At 37.1% G+C, this 15,673-nt stretch overlaps 1 protein-coding gene across 2 annotated transcripts; it reads left to right on the top strand.

The window, feature by feature from the left end:
- The first annotated feature begins 469 nt into the window (after positions 1-469).
- On the top strand, positions 470-15,673 carry LOC122303178 (phosphoglucomutase, chloroplastic). Of its 2 annotated transcripts, none has more exons than XM_043114812.1 (22): positions 470-923; positions 1,036-1,101; positions 1,354-1,398; positions 1,494-1,586; positions 1,689-1,741; positions 3,575-3,626; positions 3,754-3,822; positions 4,578-4,646; positions 9,773-9,895; positions 9,981-10,033; positions 11,736-11,814; positions 11,905-11,969; positions 12,052-12,119; positions 12,274-12,392; positions 12,484-12,558; positions 12,652-12,767; positions 14,082-14,223; positions 14,370-14,451; positions 14,542-14,588; positions 14,673-14,750; positions 14,859-14,964; positions 15,554-15,673. In XM_043114812.1, exons 1-22 carry the CDS (start codon positions 672-674, stop codon positions 15,568-15,570), a joined length of 1,869 nt encoding a protein of 622 aa, XP_042970746.1. In that variant the 5' UTR covers positions 470-671; the 3' UTR covers positions 15,571-15,673. The 2 variants fall into 2 exon arrangements, with proteins under 2 accessions (XP_042970746.1, XP_042970745.1); XM_043114811.1 differs by lacking the exon at positions 15,554-15,673 and adding an exon at positions 15,051-15,475 and having other exon boundaries at positions 471-923.

The following is a 15,673-nucleotide window of genomic DNA, read 5'->3' as shown; positions in this document are numbered from 1 at the left end:
TTTGTTTCAAGATTTTTTTTTTTTTTTATAAATTCTAAATGCTTTAAAACTGATTTAAGTCTATCTTACTATTTGATGTTAGAATTTATATATATTTTTTCTAAAAATATTACATTATTATTCAAAATTTTTTCCTTAATAAAAATAATATTTCTATACACTGGACGAACGTCTCTTGGACGTTGCCCAACTACTAGTATATAATAAAAACAACGAGAGAGCTCCCAACGATTGCGTAGAGCCACCCTATTTTTATTGGTATTTAGGAAGAGCAATTCCAAATCTATCGTAAACTCCTTTTATTTTTTGGCCAATCCTTTCCACCTTGAGCTGCGTGACCGACACCTCTGCGGAGGAAAATTTAATTTAATATGAAAAATCAAACAAAATAAAAATAAAAATAGAAAACCTCGATTTTCTAAAAAAGAAATTCCCTATAAACAATGCATGGACGAATTGGAAAGTGGGAAGTGAGAAAAGCAAGATCACATGATAACGTAAGAAGTAGAGATAAGTGTGTTCCTCCAAAGGTACAACTTGTGGCAGCCATGGATTCCTCTTAAAAATAATTGTGACTTGTGACTACTCTACTAGTGACGGCAACATTTCTCAACATCTTCTTCCCAATGCTTCTCTAGAAACTCCCCAAGAAAAAGAGAATTACTGCGTCAATGGCTCTCTCTGTGAGATTAAACCTGCTCTCCTCATCTATCTCAAGATCCACCGCATCGTCGTCATCATCATTGCCATCAAATGCCGTCATCACTTTCTCATCTACGATCCCATCTGTCTCTTTTTTCTCCTCCAAACCTTCTCTTCTTGCTTCTCCCAAACTCCCCCTGAGAGCCTCATGCTTTTCCTCCATCAAGGCCTCTCTATCATCTTCTTCTTCCACAGCCATTGCTGAGCCTGAAGGCATCAAGGTTTCTCTATCTCTCGCTATACACACACACGCACACGCACACACACACTTCTATGTATAATTTCTCTCTTTGCATTTTGGATACTGGATTTTGTCTAACCCTCGGTTTTCAGATTAATTCGATTCCTACGAAGCCGATCGAAGGCCAGAAGACTGGAACGAGCGGACTCCGGAAGAAGGTTGTTCTTTGTGTTGGTGTTTAGTCATGCTATTTCTGGTTGATTTTCTAGTGCTTTTCTGTTTGTTTGGTAAGAGAATAGAGGAAGAGGAAAAATAAGTATGGTTCGTGATCTTTTCTTGATTATTTGTAAAATATGAAGTATTTAATTCAAGTAAATGTAATTTTCATTGCTTTTATATACTTGCGAATTTCTTGGCAATCAAGCAGAGCATAATTGGTGTTCTGTTTATTTTGTTTGAATGTTTTGTAGGCGAAAGTTTTTATGCAAGAAAATTACCTTGCCAATTGGATCCAGGTTTTAATTCCTCACACTTATTCGAAATAGCGTATTAGTTTATTGATGTTTAGTGTATTATGGTTTCAATTTGGATCGGAATTTTGTGTCTATAGGCATTGTTCAATTCATTGCCACCAGAGGATTACAAGAATGGGTTGTTGGTGTTAGGAGGTGATGGGCGCTATTTTAATCGAGAAGCTGCACAGGTCAGTTTTATCTTTATTTGCGCAATGCACCATGTTCAATTGATGCTATTTTCTGTGAGTTTCATTCTGTACTTTTACAGCTAATTAGCGTTTAAATTGCAGATTATTATCAAAATTGCTGCAGGAAATGGTGTTGGAAAAGTTTTAGTCGGCAAGTAAGTTTCTTAATTGGCTGCAATTACAGAGTGATGCGTAAGATGCTTACCTGTCGTTAGAGCTCGAATTATTTTATCTGTATCCACATTCTGTCCTTCCCTCACCTGAGTGGACACTTTGATACCGTTACATAGCAATACGCCAGTCCATGTAGGAAAAAGAATGGTTGTGATTGCATGTTGAGACATAGTTGCCTATTCATGCCTTTCTCAGACCTAAAATGGATACTTACAGATCATTCCACCATTAATTATGTGCAGAATGGGCAGTAGAGCTAAGTTTTGTCTTGTTACGATCGAAGTGTCTCACTTGGCTTAATTGTAAGCTTAACCATGTGAATATAAGTTCTTGGGAACCCTCTCCCTGCACGATGGTTTTCAAGGGTGAGTTCTACCCAATGGTTTCTATCATTTGGTATTAACAGAGCCAACCACCATGTTTAATAGGGGTCGAATATGGGTTTCCAAGTATGGGATCAAATAAGTTACGGTTTTTGAAGGGGGAGACCTAGAGGCTAGATTAAAATGTTGGTACTATGTATAAGCATAGTGCTAAGTCATTGAATGCCAATATGTGAGTGGAGCTGCCAAAAAGAGATTGGACTACTGTCGGGTTATTGTCAATAAAGTGAACCACTATATACTTTGGTTGTGAAGCATGCTGGTATTTTCCAATACAAGCTCTAACAAGGCTCAAGTGCAAGCTCAACCATGTGCATATAAGCTATGCCATGTTATTTATCGATCTATCTTAATTTATACTGCTTTCTGTGGATCATCATGTAACATGTGCACATGCAAATCCAGATATAGCTGAATATAAGCATTCAAAACAGAAAAAAGTTGTATCGTTAGGGTTCCCTCTCATCGTTTTAGAGACTGGATGTATCGATAATTTATTTGTTGGATAAAACTCTACTTAGAGATACTTTATGGTTAGAAACAAACGGAAAGTCACCGCCCAAAACTGGAGGCAGTTATTCTAATTCTATATTTATGTGTAAACTATTTCATTCTACACATTCTATATATATGTTTTGATCATAATATCAACATATTGAAGTATGATACTCCAGAATTTTTCTAAGATTTCCCCTTGAAACTTAAAATTCAGTGAGCCAAATTTATTTCTCCTCCCATTGAAAGAAACAAGTTTTTTTTTTGGCTTAATTGTGAGATTATATGTAATAGTTTGTTCATTCTCTGATATCTGCAGCTTCTTTGACTTCAGTAATTTAAATGATGTGGAACTCTTATGTACTTGGATAATTACAGCTTCTGCAATTCCCATAATTTTGAATGATGGGGCATCTGCTCAGCTGCAGAGCATTCCCTTAGAATCTCTTTGTTTTTCCAATGTCCTACCTTTAAACATCTGTTAAGAGATTCTTGTGTGCCATTTTATATTATAGAACATCTTTTCAACTAATTGGTCTGGTGGCAAAATGCATTGAGAGTTGTTCCATAATCACTTTTCTGTTCAGATCTAACCAAACCACATTTAACTGCCAATATTCCAAAGCCGAATTCTGAAAGTCAATTGCTTAATTGACTGTGGCTTAGGCTGAACCATAACATTAACCTGACCATAACCTCTAAGCTCCAATAAACAAAAGCAAGAAACTAAAAGCCTATTTGCTTTATACATTGATTTTCAAAGTGCCTCTCATACCTTTGGGATGGTGAACCAGAGAGGAAGGTAGCCTTGTAGGGTTGAGTTACACCACTCATATATAATGTTATTGATGTCATGAAGTTGCAAAACCATTTTACTGCAATTTCTCACGTATAATACCCCTTTCCTAGCAATAAACATGTGTTATACCTTTGCAGGGAAGGTATTCTATCAACACCAGCTGTTTCTGCTGTAATTCGCAACAGAAAGGCAAGCTCATGTTATTTTTAATTATATGCTTCAGCGTCTTGACATAGCATATCTAAATTTGGTTCATTTGCCTTTGGCTTTGTATCCTCCCTCCCAATTCTTTGGAACTCAACAACTATTTTCACAGGCCAATGGTGGATTTATAATGAGCGCAAGTCATAATCCTGGTGGTCCTGAATATGATTGGGGTATAAAGGTGAACTTCTATCTCACATGTCCAATATCTAAAATACTCTTTAAAGTTTTTCATACCTGAATTTTGTATGCTTTCAAATATTGGGTTCTCTGAATTTTCTTCAAATTGAGGTTTACACTTTTCCCTCGATGTTAATGAATCTTTTTTAGAAAACATTTAGGGTGTGTTTGGTTAGTGTAACGAGATTTTTTGTTGACAACAGATGATATGCCGATTGGTATCAGATTAAAATTCCAAAAGTACTGGAAGCTCATTTTTGTTTTTCGGTTTTTCCTAAAAACAATCAACCTACTTATTTTTTAAAGCCTGCAAAAAAAAAAAAAAAAAAACATTTTTCCAGCCACCAGTAGAAACCCACAGGGGTGGTCCAACCACCTGGGAGGGTTTTGTGGGCGGCTGGCCACCCCAAGGTCTTTTTTATTTTTAAATATTGTCCTAAAAAATTTTACATCCAATGCCTTGGGAATATCTATTCTCTTATTTTTTAGTAGAATAGAAATTCCTAATTTTGAGGATAGGAATAACTATTCCTTATCATGAAATCAAACCAACTAATGGAATATATATTCCATACAAGGAACCATTCTGCAAAACCAAGCCTACCTTTACTATATCAATGTGGATTTTGGGAATTTAGTAAGAATCATATTATTCAACCATGGTGGTCTTGCATCAAATCTGAAGATTTCATGTTACCTGCAAAAACATCCTCTAATGTATTCCAACTCAAAATGACGTTGCTGTTGGTTTACCAGTTCAATTATGACAGTGGCCAGCCTGCACCTGAATCCATCACTGACAAGATTTATGGAAACACTCTCTCTGTAAGTATTATTTATTTATTTTCCTCTTCATTTTGGTTCCTATTTTTACTTCCATTTCTCTTTATAAGGTTAATTAGTTACTGCTGTTACTTCTTGTTTTGAGGTGATTTTTTTTTTGCTCTCCCTGATCCTTAGATGCAGTAAAAAAAAAAACAATACGAAAGCAAAGTGGTGGGACTAAGTACATGTCACACATCTGTAATAGTGCTAGTAGGGGCCAAAGCCATAGTGGGCTTGGGTTGGGTAAGAGTTTAGTAGCTGCACTCAGCCTATGGGCCAAAGCCATCATCTCTTTTATTTGCATGATTTTTGTCAAGTCGGGCCATGGCCCATTTATGAGTTGTCAGAATTGTATTAGCTGCTTTATTTTTACTATTGGGTTAAGTTGGCCTGTGGCCCAAGAACTAGATAGTGAAGCCAGTATATGTAGCAGAAGGATGGACTTGTATCGTTAGCCAAAAAACTTAAATCAAAATTCTTAATTCCTTTTCTATCCTCTTCTTCATCCTTCCTCTGATCCTATTCTCTGGAGGTGCTCCTCTCAAAGTGCGCCATTTTAGTGTTTTTCTTTATCAAGTAGTTTTGAATGTGTTACAATTGGTATCAGAGAGACACAGATCTCTGTGCTATCAATCTATGGAAATGGAAGAAATTATCTTGGCATTACTCAAAATCAAGGATCTGGTCGAACAATCACAACAACGATTGGAAGTTATTCTACAGACATTCAAAGATATCTGGACTGACCTGGAAGATTTCAAGAATAACTTTAATGAAGATTTCACCAGTCTGGAACATCAACTTGGTGCACTGCAGGAACAACAACACGCATTGGAAGAAAAAGAGGAATTCAATCCTGGCGAGATTCTTTTTCCTCCTACTCCCATTAATCATCGGAAACTATATTTTCAATGCTCAGATCTCCCTCCCCGACTTTCATTTCCTTTCTTTGCTCTTAGAAATTATTTTCTCTTCCCTTCCTCTCTATCGGTTGTCTATAGCACCAACTATACACTGTCCGTAAAAGGGGAAGACCTAGCCATCCAATGGAATTTTGATCTTGGTGGGGTCAATTTTCAGTTTCTCGCCTCCTCACCCTCACCACAAAAAACCAGTCATACTAAATTCCAACCCATAGATCTCTCAAAAGCGTTAACCTTAAGGGTAGTTCCACCTCCATCGCCACTGACCCAATCCCATCCAAACCAGTTACGAGACAAAAAAGGGATCTCACCCACCAACAGCGCCTCATCTTTGACGGAAGGCAGCTCGAGGAAGGTCGTTCCCTATCCATGGTGCAGCTAATATACAGAGGAAGATCCTTCCCTTCATGACCCTATTGGCGACGCCATCACCCAACTAGGCGGACCAGACAGGGCAACGCCGAAAGGTTTTCTAAGAGTGATGGGTGTGCTTGGACTTAATTTCTATCACGTGTAAAGCCATTGACAAAGGTATTTCCTTGCAAAGTACCTTTTGGAATCTCCTGGTGATGGCAAAGGATTTGAAGATGAGAAGAAAAGTTATGGAGACAGCCTTTTGTCGTCTGATTCTTCTCCCGGAAGGCAAATTAATGAGGCACTGAGGATGCAAATGGAAGTTCAGAAGCTTCTTCATGAACAACCTGAGGTTCAAAGTCACCTGCAAATGAGAATGGAATGGTTCAGGGGTGTAAATCTCTTTGACCCAGCCACAAAGAAATGGACCCACAAGAACACGGAGTCTCCTACCTGCAAGCAAATTGGGTGTGCTTGTGTGGCCTGGAAGTTGTTCGATGAAATTGTTGCCAGACCTTCATCAACTCCTAGGGGCTACTTGGTGGGTGGACTGGTCTGGGTTGTAGTGCTAGTAGAGAAGGGAAAGGCTTGCTTGTTTGCCGAAGCCGTGGATACAGTGGCCAGGCATCAAGATTTCGAACTGATTTTGCTTCCTTAGAATTTGGCTAGGTGTCACTTGGCCCTATGTTGTGAATCGGAATTGAAGGGATGGGCAGTCTTGATTGTCAGCCATGGGGGTCCCTTGAAAATACTGCAGAAAATACTCAATGCAGTTAAGCAAGGCATGACATCCAGTGGTAACGACTTGGTACCAGGGTATGTGCCTCAAAACCTGTTTATTACCGTCACTAAGACAGTTAGTGTTGAAGTTTATGTTTTCAATCATGGCAAACACCTAACTAAGCCTCCCCTAGACGGAGCGTGTAGTCCTGACTTGAGGTTGAGAGAACCCTTGCAATCAATGGGATTTTATTTTCCTGAAGACATCAGTGTAATCACTGCTGGTAAGGTATTCAATGAAATGCATGAGAGAGTGTTAAAACCTGAGAATGACACATTCTCAATCTTACTTGGGTTAGTGAAGTCGTTCATGACTGGAATAAATATCCTTGTAGTTGATAGACTTGGGAGGAAATTATTCCCTTTGCAACCAGATGCTTTCAAGTGGATAAAAGAGATGGCCACAAATTTGTTTTATCTGAAGAAGACTCCTCAAATGGTGGAATTGGTGGATGATAACAAGGAGGTGGAGGAGCCATTGAGCTTACCCCTGAAAAAGGTCTTACTGAAATGGATGAATTTTCATATGAAGAAAGCTGGCTATGAGAAACAAGTTACCAACCTCTCTTTTGACATGAAGGATGAAAGAGGGCCATTTTATTGCCGGGGTCCGCTTGAAGGTGGTGATTGCGACTTCATGAGAAAGGTGGAAAGTGCAAAGTCAGAAGTTCTGAGAGCAATGTCCGAGATTGAACAGACAAAAATAAGACAAAAACAGCTTAAATCGGGTTGGTTGCAGTGCGAAAAATGAAGGAAGCAGCTAGAGCGGCTGAAGCTGTTGCTCTTGGAGATATCAAGCCTCGATCGAACCATGTGACCCCGTCTAGAAACCACTTGCAAAAACCTGACAGTAACTCTTTTGTTCAAAGAGTACTCTTCTCCGACAAGCGAAGCTTAGCAGACTGAGGAACCTTCTAAGAGGAGAGTAATAGATGCTATGCTTCAAGTTGATGAAGCAAATTTATATAAAATGGAGATCTTAAAAAGGGTAGAAGAAGCTACAGAGAAAGTTAAAATTAGTAAGGTGGCATTGGAAGAAGCTCTGAACAGAGTGGAACCTGCAAACAGGGAGAAGCTAGCAGTTGAGGAGAAGTTTTTGGTTAAAAATCAGAAAACTCAGCTCTTTCAAGTATCAATTTATTGGCCTTTTGATAGAGGAAAAGTACTGGGCACCTAAATATTTCTCAACCAACCTCTATTCTGGAGAAGTGACAGTGGTGGCATTAGGCCCACTTACTAATATTTCATTAGCGCTCCAACAAGATCCTGCATATAAGAACATGGAGCAGATTTTTATTCTTGGTGGTGTTTTAGGAGTAAATGGCCTTGTGAATTCGGCAACAGAAACCAATCTTCTTGGTGATCCAGACGACAACAAGTCCTACGATGCAGTCTCTAAGAACCTCAAGCTCGGTATCCTTGAGGATTCTCAAAACAAAACAAAGCCTGCTGAGTTGCTCCACTACCTCTCCACCAAGAGTGGTGATGAGAAGACCATTTTGAAAGATTATATGACCAGGATGAATGTAGGCCAGGGCGACATTTATTACATTATTGGAGAAGGTAAGAAGACCTTGGTGAACTCATTCCTGGAAAAGCTGAAGAAGAAGGTTTATGAAGTCCACTATATGGTAAATACCATCAAGGAGAATGTTGGGGGTCAACTCAAGGACTTGGACTGTAAGAAGCTAGTCTCAGCTACAAGAAAGCATAACCACACCTTGAGGACAAGGTGCTTGAAGGGGGAGGGTTTGTCACACGTCTGTAATATTGCTGGTAGGGGCCAAAGCCATAGTGGGCTTGGGTTGGGTAATAAGAGTTTAGTAGCTGGGCTCAGCCTATGGGCCAAAGCCATCATCTCTTTTATTTGCATGATTTTTGTTAAGTCAGGCCATGGCCCATTTATGGGTTGTCAGAATTGTATTAGCTGCTTGATTTTTACTATTGGGTTAAGTTGGCCTGTGGCCCAAGAACGAGATAGTGAAGTCAGTATATGTAGCAGAAGGATGGACTTGTATCGGTAGCCAAAAACTTAAATCAAAATTCTTAATTCTTTTCTATCCTCTTCTTCTTCCTTCCTCTGATCCTATTCTCTGGAGGTGCTCCTCTTGAAGTGAGCCATTTTAGTGTTTTTCTTTATCAAGTAGTTTTGAGTGTGTTACAGTACATAAGAAGAATACAGAGGGACCACCTAGAGAAAGGAGAGCAAACAAACAAAATAATTAAAAAGGTAAAGAATCTATATGGTCCATGCAAGGGTGAGAAAAACCTGCAGACTTAGTTATCCGCGCAGATGAGACTGGGATAAGAAATCCTTGAACTCTAAAGTAGCCCTTCCCAGTTCCTGCCCAATTGAAAGTTTGGTGAAATGCAAAGAAGCGGCCTTCCAATCTATATGTAAGATTGCATCTCTAAATGAAACAACCATGTGGCCAGAGTGTCTCAAAACCGAACTAGGTAGAACTTAGGACTTCTCAAAGGAAAAATATATGAAATATCAAAGCTCCAAACAGCGGATCAGTCTAATTAAAGCTGATTGAGGTACTCTCCCTATTGTTTGATATCTATTGTTAATCCGTCCTCGATGATAACAAATCCAGTACATTTTTCAACGTTGTTATTTTTCCTTGATAAAAACACTGAAATGTATTAGATTTTTTTAGTACGAAAGATGGATTATTTCTTTTTGTTTGGGGGGGGGCGGGGCGGGGGCATTCCATATTCCTTTCTTACTACATCAGTCTTGGTTCTTTCTCGTTTCTTAAATCATTTCTCCAAATTATTTTGCTGATCACTTTGCTTTGTCTGTTATTTCAGATTTTTAGTAGGTCATTATTCAATCTTCTTGTTCTTTGAAAAATGATTGAGCTTTTGATTTCTTGAGAGAAAAAGCACTCAAAAAATTAGGTGCAAATGTTACTGGTCTGAAACTTTATTTTTTTCAATTACCACATTTGCTTTTAAGCAGTACAAGTGTTTTCCACTTGTCATTTATGTTGCCCTTTTCAGTTTTTTTTTTTTTTTTTTGGTATATTGTTAGTTTGTGACAATTGGGAAAGTTCAATGCAGATTAATGAAATAAAGGTGGCAGACATTCCTGATGTAGACCTATCTCGTCTTGGAGTTACCAAGTATGGGAACTTCAGTGTTGAAGTGGTAGACCCAGTTTCTGACTATTTGGAGCTACTGGAGGTAGGCAAAAAAGATTTGCACCTTAGATACTTGAGATGAGAATTCGTACAGGTTCAGATTAGTAATTGTCTGGGCTTTTCTGCAGAGTGTATTTGACTTCCAGCTTATCAGAAGTCTTCTGTCACGATCAAATTTCAGGTATGATGCCCTCTATCTAACAGGACCAGATAGTCTGTTGGTTATATTTGGAGGTTTGTAACATGTTACTACTCACTTTGCTCTTTTCTATATGCAATTTGTTGCCTGAATCCTGTTTTCTTAGACTGATGGGTTACATGCATATTTATGGTTAGATTTGGTCATGGTATCTTTTATTGCTTCCTTAACCCAAGACTTAAGGCTATCCATTTGACCAACCAGTAATAGAGACAGAAAGTGGAGCTACTGTGAAGACTTGAAATTAATTGTTCACTTTGAGAAAACTTTCATCTCATCTCATTTCATCTTTAATCATTACAACTTTTTCAAATTCCCATACAAAATAAAATAAACAATTCAATTTTTTCAAATCCCAATACAAAAATAAAATAAACAATTCAACTTTTTCAAGTCCCAATACAAAAATAATATTAAAACAATATATTCTAATAATATTTTATTCAATTTTCAATTTTAATCTCAACTTATCTCATCTCATTTCATTTCTAAAAACAAACGAGGGACCAAGCCTGGTTTGGATAGAGAGATGTTTCCATCTCATCTCAATATCCAAACACCACAAACACAAATACTTTTCAATTTTAAATCTTCAATGTTTTCATTTACTCATTACCTAATTATTACAACTTTCTTATACTTCCAAACTAAACACAAAAAACAATTCAATTTTTTGAAATCCCTAAACAAAAATAATATTAAAAAAATATATTCTAACATTATTTTAACTTTATAATATTTTTATTCAATTTTTTTTCTCCTTTCCCAAAACCCCATAAAATATCTTAATTCAAACTTTTTCTAACTTATTTCATCTCATTTTAAATATCTTACTACTATTCACAAACCATCTTAACGCATCTCATTTCAACCCACTATCCAAATCAGTCCTTAGTGGTCCTTAACTTTCTGACTTGTGGTTTACGACTCTTTAAAGTATCTGATTGATATACTTTGAACTAAACTTATGAGCTACATTCTTGGAGATAACGCATATCTATCTTTTATTTCAATGCAAAGATTTCCAGTGCTTCTAAACCAGAGATTTTTTTTTTTTTTTTTTTTTTTTAGTTTCTTTGAAAATTTGCTTAAAGATCGTGCCTTTTAGAGCTCATTTGGATACTAAGAATATCTTATAATATCTGTTAATAATAGTGAAATAGTTTGTGAATAGTAGTGAAATAGTTAAAAAACATCTGAGAACAATTCTGTTCTCAAATAGGCCCTTAGAGTCGGTTAGCTTCATAGTAAAATCTTGGAATGCTAAACTTTTGCTTTCTTTGTAATATTAGCATTTCTAGTATATACCTTAATGAATTTCTACTTCATCATCCAAACAGATGTTTACTTCAATCTCATGGAGTTCACAATTATATACTATCCTTACCCTGCTGGCACCCAAACCCCCTGGGTTTTCTTTATATTTCTTCATTAAAATATTCCATACTATTACTTATTGGTAATCAGATGGTTTAGCCGGGTAGCTAGGTCTACAAATGGGTGTATCTACATTTTTTAGGCCTTCAATTCTTTCTTTGTAGATCTCCGCATTCTGTCTGGTGTTATTTGCTTCTAATTTCTTATTTATTTGTAGGAAATCACTAAACCTTTACATTGTGGTCATTTGTTGGATTTCTAGGAGTTCATGATTTTGAACTATCAGATATTGGATGTGACTTTATAGGTTTATATTTGATGCCATGCACGCCGTTACTGGTGCTTATGCAAAACCCATCTTTGTGGACAAGCTAGGGGCCAGTCTGGTATGTTGTGCACATGAAATATTCTGAAAGAAATTATAATCTTAGCTATCATTGGAGCTCCTGACATTAGATGTTGGGTGTGTCATGTAGGATTCAATTTTGAATGGAGTGCCTCTGGAGGATTTTGGGCATGGTCATCCTGATCCGAATCTTACGTAAGAGTTAGATACTTGTTTGGCTGAAGCTGATTGTCATTATCCTTGAGAATTACTAATTTTGACTTCTCTTGTTAAATAGATATGCAAAGGAGTTGGTCGACATTATGTATGGTGAAAATGGACCTGATTTTGGAGCTGCAAGTGATGGTAGTTTAGATGACTATAAGAGGCATAAATTTGTGTTTAATGTCTATAGAATTCTAAAATGTCAGCATTTTCTTGTGCACATGCACACATGTATTAGATATTATAATTAGTATTCTTTTTGTGTTGACCGATGTTGTACTTTTGCCTTTAATAGGTGATGGTGATAGAAATATGATTCTAGGTCAAAATTTTTTTGTTACTCCTTCTGACTCTGTTGCAATTATTGCTGCCAATGCACAAGAAGCGATTCCGTATTTCCATAGTGGCCCGAAGGTAAAAAAGTCTTTCATCTTTTATATTCTGGATTTCTTAATAGCTTAGTTTTAGAAAAAGAAAGAAATGACATGCATTTCAAATTGTATAGGGTCTAGCCAGATCTATGCCAACGAGTGGTGCTCTTGATTGCGTTGCTGAAAAATTGAACCTTCCATTCTTTGAGGTTTTTGCTCACCTTGGACTATATTATTACTTGGAGAATGGCTTATATCTAGACATGGTTATCCACTGGCAACTATTAATCTTTTTGTTTCAGGTCCCCACTGGTTGGAAGTTCTTTGGAAATCTTATGGACGCTGGGAAGTTGTCCATTTGTGGGGAAGAGAGTTTCGGAACAGGTTCCGATCACATTCGTGAGAAGGATGGCATATGGTAATTGAGTACATTTACACTCTGGGTCTGGGGTAATTTTTGTGCTACATATTGTCTACCTTTTCCAGGACTTCCCATCTATTTAAAACTGTTTTTGCTATTGAAAAAAGGCTATGATTTAATTCAGGACATCACCTAGTTGAATCTATATAATAATATTCTCTCACACCCTTAGCACATGCTTTATTTGGCCATCCACTTTTCAATTTAGTGCCTACATGCTGAATAAAAAATCACGTCCTGCTAGTGCATCTGATGATTTTTGTTCCATGGAACTGTTAAGCCATAAAATCATCCGCACCTCCCCCTTCTTCCTAGCCTCAATTTTGTTCCTACATGGTGTGGCATGCCATTTTGCCATTATTAAGTGATTTCTAAGTGAAAAAAATCTTAAATTTTTGAACATATATCCATGTTTAAATTGCTGAACCTTTTCTCCCATAGAGCTTGACTAGCTGTATCAACTAGAATCACAAGCCTTTTTCAAGGGCTTGTATGCTGAATAGGGCTGGCATATGAGCTGAGCCAAGCCCAGTATCTGACAGTTAGAACTTGGATATGTTTAAAAATTTATTCTTCAACCTCAGCTCAAGCTAGCCTTGGGCCACTATCCCTGTTCAAATTCAGGATGGCTTCTGCTCTGAGCTCAAAACATGCTTGATTTGTCTCAGTTAATTTGTTTAAAGATTAACTATAACACAAACTCTTACCTTGTTAGAAATGTTAAGACAAGCTGATGTATCGTTGTTCCAATTTTCAGGTTGTTGTACAATTGACTGAAAACTCTTTTTAAGTTAGAATCAAAATGTGAAAAATATCGCCCAAAATTCGCTGAACCTCTGTTCACAAGCTTAACTGAGCCAATCATGGTCCTCTTAGCCTTGGCGTGTTTATCTAACGAGTATCAAATGGGGCTTGAACTTTATTTTTTATTTCTATAAGTAGTAAGATTTCATTAAATGGCGCAATACAAGTATTAAGGCGAGTATACAAGAAATGCATGATAACACTGTGGCCTTTATTAAGGCCTTTTAATTACCATAGTTTTGTTTATCGAGGAGATTATAACAAATCAAGATCTAACAAATCAGGTATCTAACTTTAGTTACAATACCATCAAAGTTTTCCCCATACTGTACCTTTTCAATTTTTGTGATGCCAATAAAAAACCTGACTTTTCAATTGGTGGCTAGCACAAGTTTTTGTAGTTTATGAAGCGTATACAAGCAATAAAAGATGACTATTTCTATCCTGTCTCTATTACCTAAACCATCAGTTCCTCTGTGAAGTGACTTCAATATCTCCAAATAACAGGGCTGTCTTAGCTTGGATTTCAATTATTGCATACCGAAACAAAGACAAGAAACTGGGTGAGAAATTGGTTTCTGTCTGTGATGTTGTGAAGGAACATTGGGCAACTTATGGACGGAATTTCTTTTCTAGATATGACTATGAAGTAAGTCATACCATGTTCGGAATGAAACTTGCACAATGTTTCTGTCTTTAGTCCAATTTGAGTTTTTTATTTTCAATCTCCTCACCAGATTAAGTTATATTGTCTCGTGGAGGTGCATTCTTTAATTTATTGGACTCCTTTTTCAGGAATGTGAATCTGAAGGTGCCAACAAGATGATAGAGTATCTTAGAGATTTAGTCTCCAAGAGCAAGCCTGGTGAAAAATACGGTAAGTTTGCATCTTAATTTAATTTTATTTTTTTATGCCATCAGAGGACCTTTCCCTTAGAATATTTGGATGCTGACAATCCTGTTACAGGAAGTTATACCCTCCAATTTGCGGACGATTTTAAGTACACAGACCCTGTAAGTTTCAACATAATATATCATTATTATCCTAATTTACTGTCCTTGCTCAAGATGTTTAACTCGTTTCATTTTGTTGCCCAGGTTGATGGGAGCGTTGTGTCAAAGCAAGGTGTTCGGTTTATTTTCACAGATGGATCGAGGATTATATATAGATTATCAGTATGTGCCAATTTCTCTCTCTTTCTCTCTCTCTCTCTCAACATACAATTTTGAGGATACATCTTTTAAGTTGAACGCCTTTTTTTTTTTTTTTTTTAATATCAACAGGGAACTGGTTCAGCAGGTGCCACTGTTAGAGTTTACATTGAGCAGTTTGAACCAGATGTATCGAAACATGATGTGGATGCCCAAACGGCTCTAAAGCCATTGATAGGTTAGACCATTTCTATAAACTGAATTTTACAGTCTGTTTTATTATTATTATTATTACTATTATTATTATTATTTGTTGTGATTTAGATCTAGCGCTATCTATATCGAAGTTGAAGGACTTTACAGGAAGGGAGAAACCTACTGTCATCACATAAAGCACAATCCGACGATGGTTGATCTCATGTATCCAGTTTTATTCTAAGTTATGCCACTTGCACTGGCAGGTTGGCTAGTCCCTTTTCTCGAGTTGTCATACACATTCCTCCCATTCAGTTTTGGCTGTGCAGTAGTAGGTAACCTGTAATAATCGATCAATAAGGCCATCCCATCACCTTGTAAATTTCTGAAATGTATGTGCCATGTAAAATCATGTATCAAAACGGAAATATATTTGCCGTAATGGTTATGGTAATACCTTCGGCATTTCTGGTTCATGCAAATGCCAACCCTGTACCCACTCCAAGTACTGGTTAGAATCTCTTGAATGAGCTGAATTTTCTTCCTTTTTTAAATATCCAAGTTATATGAAGACCTATAACAAATGTCATTACATCGTCAGGCCGTGAATATATAATCTGATTATCTGCCAGGTGGACTCATCGGTTGATTGTTCATCTACTGAAGCCTGGTGTTTGTAGAGCTCAGTGGCTATTCCTGGATTCTCGACTTGTACAGTAGTCCCACTAATATTCTATGTTCTAAACGTGATT

This window comes from Carya illinoinensis, chromosome 3, assembly GCF_018687715.1.
Source record: "Carya illinoinensis cultivar Pawnee chromosome 3, C.illinoinensisPawnee_v1, whole genome shotgun sequence".
Classification (NCBI taxonomy): domain Eukaryota; kingdom Viridiplantae; phylum Streptophyta; class Magnoliopsida; order Fagales; family Juglandaceae; genus Carya; species Carya illinoinensis.
The sequence above is the reverse complement of the archived record's forward strand: the minus strand, read 5'-3'. Positions and strand labels throughout refer to the sequence as shown.